The sequence below is a fragment of the Xenopus laevis genome, chromosome 8L (assembly GCF_017654675.1).
Source record: "Xenopus laevis strain J_2021 chromosome 8L, Xenopus_laevis_v10.1, whole genome shotgun sequence".
Lineage (NCBI taxonomy): Eukaryota > Metazoa > Chordata > Amphibia > Anura > Pipidae > Xenopus > Xenopus laevis.
In genome coordinates, this window is record NC_054385.1 from 36,721,909 (window position 1) to 36,733,819 (window position 11,911).

The 11,911-nt window shown below is 43.5% G+C and overlaps 1 protein-coding gene across 2 annotated transcripts in view; it reads right to left on the minus strand.

Moving 5' to 3' along the window:
• tmem255a.L (transmembrane protein 255A L homeolog) overlaps positions 1-11,314 on the minus strand; it is a 28,280-nt gene extending 16,966 nt beyond the window's left edge. The window contains exon 1 of one of the 2 annotated variants that reach the window (XM_041572089.1): positions 11,023-11,314. In XM_041572089.1, coding sequence (XP_041428023.1) covers positions 11,023-11,077 — 55 coding nt within the window. In that variant the 5' untranslated portion in view covers positions 11,078-11,314. 2 annotated transcript variants of the gene reach the window in all.
• Between the last annotated feature and the right edge of the window lie 597 nt (positions 11,315-11,911).

The window sequence follows — 11,911 nt, forward strand, 5'->3', positions numbered from 1 at the left end:
AGAAACATTGAGACAAGACATCTGTGACCTCCCCAACGGAGTCCAAAAAATAACTTTCTCCCCCTGCTGGTTGAAACATGCATTGGCATATGCTGTATCAAGACCACCACTTGTTTGGCTCTGTACAAATTTAAAAAAACAAATAAAACTTGTGAAAATCCAACAGACTCAGTACAAGGGCAGCGAAGTAGAAATACAATAAAAAGTTCCAAGAAATACAATATTTTGCTTTGAACTGTATGTAGATTAATTATGCACCCAGACCACAGCCTGCTCGCTCCCATTAACTACATAATCACCGAGTAATTAAATGCAGCAAAGTAAATGCACCACTTGCACAGAACTGCATTAGAGAGTACAGCAGAAGTTTAGACTAAATGACGATCTTTTAATATATATCCAGCATGAAAGTAACTATAAATATTCCATCTCTGGAGGCTTCCCCCTGCACTGGCAGCTCTATAAAATAGGGCTTTTCTTTATTAGAAAATTAGAAAATACAAATGATGTCATGTTCTGAACGCACAAGCAAACAGCATCGCTCTTTAAAGGCAAAGCATACAGTAAATTGGCAGAGGCAGAATTATCTGCATTTCCTTAATTATTGAGTCATCACATATTTCTGCTCAGCACACAGTTTTTTTTTTGGTTTATTGGGCTTATATTAAAGATGTGCATAAAACCTCTCCAAAACTATTGGTCTGTATTTTTATATATATTGATATCAATAAATGGGAGGGGGTAGTTCAGTTCTTAATTGGCCAAACCATTTCCCCACCCCAAAGAAGGCTGCTAAAACTATTAGGTCCCTTCCAAACCTTCTGCCACTATAAAGGAATGGCTTATGGCATTTGCCTTGACCCCCCCCCCCTTGTGTGCCCCCCACAGGAAAGTCTGCCTGCTGTGACTGGCCCCTGCACCTAAAATTCAGACTGTAAAATCCTGCATTGTTCACACCTGTAACCCCCCCCCCCTGCATTGTTCATACATGTAACACTTCTATTATTCACATTCCTTAAGCCCTGTACTGTGCACACCTCAGACCCAGACTGAAACTGCCCACACTGTTCACTGTTCAAACCTCATACAAACTGCTGAAGGGGCATCGTCACTGTATGTAGCAAAGTATGAACATCTTAGAGTGGTCCTGATAGGTTTCCCTATCTCCTGCTCTATTCTCCCTGTGTGTGCCATACTCTACCTGTCCTATGTTCCCTGTGTGCCATACCCTGCCTTCCCTATGCTCCCTGTGTGTGTCATATTCTGCCTGTCCTATGCTCCCTCTGTGTGCCATACTCTGCTTGCCCTATGCTCCCTGTGTGTGAGCCTTCCATATGCTCCCTGTGTGTGCCATACTCTGCCTGTCATATGCTCCTGTGTGCCATATTCTGCCTTCCCTATGCTCCCTGTCTGTCCTATGCTCCCTGTGTGTGCCATACTCTGCCTGCCCTATGCTCCCTCTGTGTGCCATACTCTGCCTGCCCTATGTCTTTTGCTTTATTGTATTCAGCTTTGGATGGAAGCAGGGGCTTAAGATACCTTCAAGAAAAAACAACAAGGGTGATTTATACCAGTTTATTACTTGACTGCCTGCCCTATGCTCCCTCTGTGTGCCATACTCTGCCTGCCCTATGCTCCCTCTGTGTGCCATACTCTGCCTGATCTATGCTCCCTGTGTGTGCCATACTCTGCCTGCCCTATGCTCCCTCTGTGTGCCATACCCTGCCTTCCCTATGCTCCCTGTGTGTGTCATACTCTGTCTGCCCTATGCTCCCTGTGTGTGCCATACTCTGCTTGCCCTATGCTCCCTGTGTGTGCCATTTGCCCTATGCTCCCTGTGTGTGCCATACTCTGCCTGCCCTATGTTTCCTGTGTATGTGTCATGCTCTGTCTGCCCTATGCTCCCTGTGTGTGCCATACTCTGCCTGCCCCATGCTCCATGTGTGCCATACTCTGCCTTCCCTATGCTTCCTGAGTGTGCCATACTCTGCCTGCCCTATGCTCCTTGTGTGAGTGTGATACTCTGCCTTCCCTATACGTCCTGCCATACTCTGCCTGCCCTATGCTCCCTGTGTGTGCTATACTCTGCCTTCCCTATGCTCCTTCTGTGTTCCATACTCTGCTTGCCCTATGCTCCCTGTGTGTGCCATACTCTGCCTGTCCTATGCTCCTGTGTGCCATTCTCTGCCTGCTCTATGCTCCCTGTGTGTGCCATACTCTGCCTGCCCTATGCTCCATGTGTGTATGACATACTCTGCCTACCCTATCTTCCCTGTGTGTGTCATACTCTGCCTGCCCTATGCTCCCTGTGTGTGCCATACTCTGCATTCCATATGCTTCTTGTGTGTGCCATACTCTGCCTGCCCTATGCTCCCTGTGTGTGCCATACTCTGCCTGCCCTATGCTCCTTGTGTGTGTCATACTCTGCCTGCCCTATGCTCCCTGAGTGTGCCATACACTGCCTTCCCCATGCTCCCTGTGTTTGCCATACCCTGTCTGCCCTATTCTACTTGTGTGTGCCATACTCTGCCTGCCCTATGCTCCCTGTGAGTGTGCCATACTCTGTCTGTGTGAACCATACTGTGCCTGTAGAAGGTGAACATGGTGGGGGGTTGTTAACATTTGGAAATACTTGTTAGAGGGGTCCCCAAGGTGTTTAATCATGTGAAGGGGATTGTTGTGGGAGGAGGAGGCATATGCATGTTAAAGAATATCTTAATATGACTTAATAAACATGTTTATCAGTGATATCTCTGCAGTGAGCAGGTTTTTTTGGTGTGCTACCACCATTAATGGACATGGTCTTAAAAGTTCTTGTAGTAACGGGTATAGTTAAAAGTGGGTGTGGTTTAAAAACAGGAAATAGGTCAACACAGGCTTCCATTATTGGCCTTCCACTACGTAGACCAGAAAATTTCGTCCCTCGGTACCACAGAAGGACAGCAATGGCTTATGGGACTGGCAGTTTCTCAACTCACTGGACATGTACCTACAGCAGTGGTTTCAAATCACCTGCACTGGATGCCTGACTTAAAATTACCTTTTGTATGAGAGGTTTCTCGGTTGCCCAGAGTGTCAGGGGGTCGGGCTCAGTCTTCCACTTGGTCATGCAGTGATAATATGTCACAAGCCACCTGTACTATCTGTTCTTGTCCCCATGAGCTCACACACTACACTGGTAATATAGCCAAACTACAACATACATCAGAAACGGCCATACTGAATGACTTGTGTGGCCCTGGCTCTGAGATGCCACTGAGAGAAGATGCTCTTATTTAGGACATTTCAGCATACCTTCCCCCTTGTAAGTGGATTCCCATTACATACATGCAAAGCAGTAAGAAGGGCAACATAGAATGTTGGAAATTAGGGGTTATGTAATAAAAGGCCCTAAGTTTTCCCAGGAGCAGTAAACCATAGCAACCAATCAACAGGAAGCATTTACTGGTCACCTGTTTAAAAGCAAGCATCTTATTGGTTGCTATGTGTTACTGCTCCTGGGCAAACATAGTGCTTTTTATTACATATGGGGGGTCAGAGTTCTAACAGTGTTTGCATATATCTGTCCCACAATGCAGTGTGCAACAGACACATCCAGTATTAATCACTAAATTCCCTTGAATGTACACAAAACCTATATTAAATGAAAGGTAATATACACAAGGAAAAAACTATTTGCACTATGGAACTTTCTATATTAAAATTTGTGATACATTTATTGTTAGGACAGGTCACCTTTAAAGCAATGTTTGTATCTGTGCAGAGATGGTAATCTCAGTGAATGGCACCCTAGCTAGTTCCAGAATCCATAAACTGCTTTTACCTGAATTTGGAAAGTGTCATGGAAACCCCAGTGGCAACGTGGGGGTGCCAGTGATTTGATGATGTGTACAATTAGTGCACAAACATATCATTTTGACATTTCCAGCTGCCTTGAAAGCCTCACGGTGCTGCAGCCAGTAAGACATATTAAATTGCAGCAGGTGCCGGATACATCAGGCACCCCTCAGACACATCACTAATGAGTCCCCTAGCACGCACACCCTCTGCTGCACATACACACTGGCTCTACAACAAGGGAACTGTGTCATTATGCAGAACAGAAGTGTTTTTTTTTTAATTCATTTATATGAAGAAATAAGAATTTCCTGATGTCCAGCCTAAGCATGTCCAGTTCAGAGAAAGCACACCCAACATTTACCTAACTGCTCACACCTGCAGCCTACCCAGTGTCGGACTAGAATACCAGGGACCCTCCAGAAAGCCTTAGGCCCTCATCCTGCTGTCCTCACTCAACCACTTTACTCTTCTAGTTTCTTCTTTTTACATACTAGAATCTATTCTGCCATCTATTTCTTGCCACAAGTTACATTTCGATTCAACTTGTAGGCTGGCACAAAAACTGGACTTCACTCCAAAATATGATGCAAATAAAAAATGTTTTAATAAGCAAAAAGGAGGGTGGCCTTATGCGTTTCGTGCCTTGTGGGCACTTAGTCATAGGCTAGAAATAACCATGAAGTTGGCCAAACGGTTTGGACCGCTGGACCCACTAGGAGTTTGCCTGGTATTAAAATTGTGGTGTATAGCCCAATTTCTAAAGTAAAGTGAAAAATCATAATCTTAAAGGACATGTAAAGTCTAAAATAGAATAAGGCTAGAAATGCTGTATTTTGTATACTAAATATAAACCTGAACTTACTGCACCACAAGCCTAATCAAACAAAAAATGTATGCTTTCAAAGTTGGCTACAGGGGGTCACCATATTGTAACTTTGTTAAACATCTTTGCAAGACTAAGACTGTGCACATGCTCAGTGTGGTCTGGGCTGCTTAGGGATCGTCATAAACAAAGCTGCTTGAGTTCTGCATGGCTGAGAAGTAAGACGTGGACTCCCCCTGCTGTTCATAAGTATGATTGTTTCCCTGCCCAGCAGTTAGGGATAGGGATGCACCGAATACACTATTTTGGATTCGGCCAACCCCCGAATCCTTCGTAAAAGATTGGCCGAATACCGAACCAAACCCTAATTTGCATATGCAAATTAGGGGTGGAAAGGGGAAAACATTTTTATCATCCTTGTTTTCTGACACAAAAGTCACGCAATTTCCCTCCCCGCCCCTTATTTGCATATGCAAATCAGGATTTGGATTCGGTTCAGCTGGGCAGATGGATTCGGCCGAATCTGAATCCTGCTGAAAAAGGCCAAATCCCGAACCGAATCCTGGATTCGGTGCATCTCTAGTTAGGGACTCTGACAATTCCTATCCACAGCAGTAAATGAAGGGAGAATTTCACTGCAAACAGTCAGGTTTCTTATAAAAAACAGTACACATTTTTTAATTAAAGTATATTGGAGATAGGTTTCTTTTTCATTAAAGAAATTAAAAATGGGATTGTATTTTTTTGCCTTTACATGCCCTTTTAAGGAATGAAAATAGTAATAATACTGTGGTCTCCTCAAAAAACCCCAAGTCCAAGTGCAGGCAAGTTCAAATATTAGATGAGAGAAGACCCAATAACAGTAATGCAGGCGCAAAAATGGTTACAAAAATAAAAAAAAATCTTTAATAGGACATGTACAGCCTAGCGCGTTTCGTACCAAATACGCACTTACTCATAGGCTCCTATGTGTATGAGCCCATGAGAAGTTCTCCTCTCATTTATATTGTAATTTTTGAGTTTGCCTGGTATCCTGGTGAGCCAGTCTGACACTGAGCCCAACCCACTTTCCAGCAGGAACCATGTCTGAGACGGCTTTTGAAATTTGAAAGAGACGTCTGGAGATCACAAATGGAAACAGGGAGTATGGAACTACATGTTCTGAATAAAAACAGAACATTTATATCCTGATAAGAAACAATCTTAGCCAATTGACATTTATATTAGCGATGATTGTGTGATGTCATTCACTGATCACATGACAGGGAATAATGCAGTAATAGAAGGAAGTGCGGGAATAAAATATGTCCATTCATTGGCTGAGGTAACCTAACATGTATGTGTGTGCCTCATAGGAGCCCAGGGGAAGGTATCCCTGTAACAGGGGGAAACTGTAAACCAAATGGATTACAATGTAGCTATTTACAATTCTGTTGGGGAGGGCTGCCTCTCACCACAGACACATGTAGTAAACTGTGCTATGGAAGGTGGTCTCCCGTATACCATTTGCCACACGTTATTGTACCACCCTGTACGAGATAGGAGCCCTGTTTCCCCAAATTTGTAGCAACCAAAAATGTGCAATGCTTTTGTACCTCAGAGATGCAAATCAGAAGGGCACTACATGATGCAGAAAAGAGTCACGGGCAATTACAGGCCTACTATAGTCATGCTCTATGAAGGCGCCTCAGTACATGTACTTGAAGATTGACCTTGAGCTCCAAAGTAAATGGAATGGAAGCATCTCATTTACATGTGCAGCAGGGACAATTCCCTTGTTTCAGTAACCTGTGTATTACAGCCTTTAATGAAAGCGGTGTCGTTTTCTGTTACGTTTGTGCTTACTATTCTTATATCTGTCCCCACTGAGCAAAGAGTCTACAGAATCTATTTCACTTTGCTGCTATAAATACTAGTCCCACGTCAGTGCCAAGTCCCCAAGTGAGCAATGTGGGGCTAATGGTGATCCTACAGTATCACTACACTCCATCAGCAACAGTGGTGAGGGCTCATTTACAAACATCATTTGCATCAAAGTGCAAAGCTGTAAAACACAGGAAAATAAGTGAGCACCTACTCTACAGCTTAAGCTTACCAGAGGGGACAAATTGGCAAATGGTGCAAAAAGATTTGCAGCACGTTGCGCAGTGATTTTTTTTACCACGCCCATTTTATGGCCACACCCTCTAAATACCACATCCATTTTCCAAAATTTGGCAGGCTATGGAAAGTTTTCTTATCTTAAATTGTTACAAAAGTGAAGCTTCCAGGTGTTCTGGGCTCTCTGCCAATAGCCTCTTATTTAATTAAGTTTTAACTTTTTTCTGGCTGTTCAGTGCAGGTGATCAAAGAGAAATTTGGGAGATTTCAGTAAAAATCCTGGACTGCGGGTTGAGCTGTCAAAATCGGGACTGTCCTGCGAAAAACGGGACAATTGGGAGGTATGACATTGGTGTGCCAATCTCACGAAGGCCTGAATCTCTGCCTGTTATGATCCCATTTTTGGCCCCATGCCAAACGACTGGATCAGCCCAATCTGGCCCAGAATGTGGGTGGCCAGATCAAAGATTCACTCATTTGGTGACCATACCAAATGAGAGGACCTTTATGTTTATGGTGAGCTTTAAATAATTTAAAAGAATTGTCACCATTAACAATTAAACATTTTAAAACAATATAATATGCCCTTTGCTAATTTTTCCCCTTCAAGTGGCCCTTGTGATGCTTGGAGCCAAGAACAAAGGCCTCTCTGCAGAGGCAGGAAGGTGTTTATCTGCAGGAATGTGAAAGGTATATGTAGGGCACGGAGAAGCAGCTCACACATTCTACAGAGAACTAAGTAGGCTGAGCATGCACACAGAAAGCATAATGAGCTTGTGCCTGCCTGGAAATGCCTTTAATCACATCAGACAGGCACCCCACAGCCACAGCTGCAAAAGCATCCATACAAGCAAGCAAACCTGTAACCAGCTCTTTATCTGTCTCTATCTAGAGCCTCTATGTATTATTATACTGCTTGCACATAATAGAAATGCTCACAATATGAGCAGTCATTTGTAGCAATGAACATACCTTTATTATACAGGATGCTAAATATCTGAGTGGCCAATGAGCCCCCTTACTACGTATCAGTGAGCAAGCTTACTGCTCTAGTGAATAAAACAGGCATCATATTCCCGAGTGTAATGGACTGGTGATATAATAACCACTGACTGAATTAGGCCTCTTCCATCCAAAAGTCTTACATTCTGGTTAAACTGTTTGTAAGCATGGTGTATTTACCATAGTATTCTGCATCTGAGACCTTTATAGCATCAACAAACATATAGAAATTTCATCATAAGGATTATGACTAGGAGTCAAACCTATAAGGCCATCGGCCAAAAATCCAATTTTTACGGTATTTATTCACTGACCGAGATCTAGTTTGCATGGCACTATATAATGTAAATAGGCTGGCTATACCTGCTCACATAACTAATTTTGGATGAGTCTCCATTCTGGGCACTAATTTAACCCCTAGGGGGGTTGCCAGGAAGTGGCAGGAGATTAAATCTTGGATTAATACGATTTGGAGGGGCCCCTAGTTTGCAGAAGCAATGCCTTTTAGCTGCTTATTTATAGAATACAGTAGGCTCACTCTCCAATTCTAAAAACGGCCTGTGTCCAGTTGGAATTTGCATTTATTTACACAGGAATTCCACTTCATAAATCACTGGAGGAATGTTGAGCAAATAGCTACAATGTGCTGTAAATAAGAACGTCCCATACAGCATGCACAAGCCAGTAAGTCAAACATTCAGTACAAACAAGTCAGGCATGTGCATAGGAGGCAGAACTCCCTATAGATATTTAACCATCACCATGGAATTGTTTGCTTCAGAAGCATGACTGGCTACAGGGTTGTACACAGTAGTTGCATGGCAAATGACACTATTTCTAGTATTCCCAATCCAACCTATAGCTAAAGAATTCAGCTTGGGCACCGATGTATAAATAAATTCTAACACTTTACTATATATACCGAGCCTGATTTATGAACAAGTAGACTGAAATCCCTGCAATATAATGGGGATGATTTTACGACACAGGTGTAAAATGCACCAGTGCAGTTACCTATAGCAACCAATGAGATGTTGCTTTCATTTTCTAACATGTAGCAGCCTCTTCAAATGTACCTTCTGACTGAGTGCTATTGCCAACTGCACTTGTGCAATTTAGCATCTGTTTTTCTAAATCAGCCCTACAGTCCCTGGATATATTATTATATATAAATATATTATATTATAATACACTTCATCTCACAATTACTGATACCATCCTGCCTTATAATACACATCATCTCACAGTTACTGATACCATCCTGCCTTATAATACACTTCATCTCACAATTACTGATACCATCCTGCCTTATAATACACTTCATCTCACAATTACTGATACCATCCTGCCTTATAATACACTTCATCTCACAATTACTGATACCATCCTGCCTTATAATACACTTCATCTCACAATTACTGATACCATCCTGCCTTATAATACACTTCATCCCACAATTACAGACAGTGAAACTGCCTTATTATAGACTCTGTCCCACAGTAACTGAGATAAACTTGCCTTGCTACAAAAAAAAATGATACCATCATAGACATATTTATTTTGGTAGACACTATTTTCCTAGGATGTCATTGCCTCATCATTGCATAAACAATTGAACAGGCTGTAATCCCAAAAATAACATTTTTGCGTAATGAAAGATAATGTGATTCCAAGCAATATTCCAATACACATCCATTACACATTTTAAACAGTTTTAGTTGTCTCCAGAAACAATGTAGCAGAAGCAAGATCGAACCGAATCCGAACTTGCATATGCAAATTAGGGGTTGGAAGGGGAAAACATTTTTACTTCCTTGTTTTGTGACAAAAAGTCACGCGTTTTCCGTCCCCACCCCTAATTTGCATATGCAAATCAGGATTCGGATTCCGTTCGACCGGGCAGAAGGATTCGGCCGAATCCGAATCCTGCTGAAAAAGCCTGAATCCTGGCCGAATCCCGAACCGAATCCTGGATTCGGTGCATCCCTAGTTTGCCCTCTGGTTCTGATGGCTTTATCCTGTTCTCTTTTGGCTTTTAACCAGCCACCTTTACTCCTGACTAATAGAATTTTTTTAGCCTATTTCTGTCCTGTCCTAATTCTCACCTTCAATATAAATTAAGATTTGTTATTTTGTGCAAACTAAAGTGCAAATGACTGAAAACAACAGTGAGGACTATAGCACTGGGCCTGTTTGTAAGTGCAATCAAGAACAAGAGATCTAGTCAGTAACGTAACTAGCGGGCCCGGGGGCAGGACATGCAGCCAGGCCCCACCCCCCTCCGTATGTGATTTTCTGTCCGGCTTCAGCGGTGCTCGAGCTGCCGGGGGGCCCTGTGGGGGTGCAGTCCCTGGTCCAACCGCACCCTTTGCTCCCCCGGTAGTTCGTCCACTGGATCTAGTACTGATAACAGCAAGTGGAGGAGTGGATGCAGAGAACTAGTGACCAGCGGAGATGGTCAGACAAAGAAAATAACTCATTAATGTATCAAAGCAGAGGCATACAATGATCATGATCATGAAATCCAAACAGATTCATTACTATTATTATTATTATTATGACTGATCCTCAAACCATTACACAAGCCCGAAATGCCGTCTCAAGACAAATAAAGAGTATCACTGTACAACAGAGGCAGAAATGTGATTGTAAGTGCCACAATAGGGTGTGGAGAGCATATTTATATCCCACACACTGCAGAGTGCTTACATGTATTTGGGATTGGCACGGAAGGAGAACTCCCAACATCCTCCCTGGGAGTTGTATGTTAAAAAAACAACAACTGATTTACTAACAAGGATGCAAAATGCAGTAACCCCTAGCAACCAGCCAGTAAGCGGCTTTTAGTCTGGGAGCTGTCATTAGCAGGAGGCTATTTGCCCCAAATATCAGTGCGTGTTTGTATGTAGTCTTCATGTTTGTCTTTTTCTTGCTCTTCATAAATCCATGATGGGTAACAAGACGTGCACCTCTCCTAGTGATATATATATACCTCCGCATCTTTCCACATATCTTATCCTAAATGTCCCCTGAGCGCAGTCAAATGAATCCCCCCTTCATAAAGCAGCGCAGGTAGCGCAGATACGTCACACGCCGATAGTAGGGGAAGCCGATGACGTCACCAGGCACCTAATTACAACAGTGCAAGCAAAACACAACCCGTGACCTATTAACCCTTGCGCCTGTCACGCAGCATTGCAAAGGTCTCCCCCGCACTGTGACCCCCCCCCTCCCTCCCCACGCAAAGCCGCACTCACCCGTGGAGTCTGCAGCCTGGATGTCAGTGCGCTGAGATGGCTGCTGAGTCAGCATACTGCAAGGGGGGTCAGTGTCCAGCTACTTGGCAGCAAAATATAAAAGCAAAAATCTAAAGGAACCTCTCGAGAAGGCGACGGTGCAGTGGGGATTCCTGGAGCGTGGAGCATCCATACGGACTGCCTTACTGCCACCACCTTCTCCTCATGCCTAGTCCAACGTTAGAGCTGGCCATCATGACAGCAGCAGCATTGTGTCCCAAGCAGGACGCCTGGCGCATGCGCACTGCCCAATCTCTGACTGAGGTGCAGTGAGGGGCATCTATGTGCGAGTCACCTTGTTTATTTACACCTCATGCTGCATGTCTGGGATGCCTACTAACATTTGTTTTCCCACAAACAAGCTGATGTGGCGTCTAGTTATTTCCCCACAATGTTTTTCAACTGCGTAGAAATCACCTCACGGTTTGCGTCCGAGGATGCAACATGTATAATCAGAACAGCGTGACAGTGCTTATTTATTAGCCGGCTAATGTTTTCTACACAGGCTCTTCCATAAAATACAAATACTGCTTCTTTAACCTCTATGTCTCTTCACTGCAGCTAAACAAAAGGAATAAATGTATAGGTTATGGAACTTGCTACACAGAATGCTCGGTCCTGGGGTTTTCCGAATAATGGATCTTTCCCTAAATTGGAACTGCATACCTTTAGGGTCAGGGCACGCGCTTAGATTTGGGGAGATTAGTCGCCCCATTGACAAACTTCAGTCGCTTCAGTAATCTTCAGAATGAGACCGCGCTTGGACGTTTTTCTTGAGTTTTGGCGCAAGCGCAGTTGTTGCAAAGCAGAAAATTGCTCCAACTGCGCATGTGCCGCTTCGCCGGCCTCA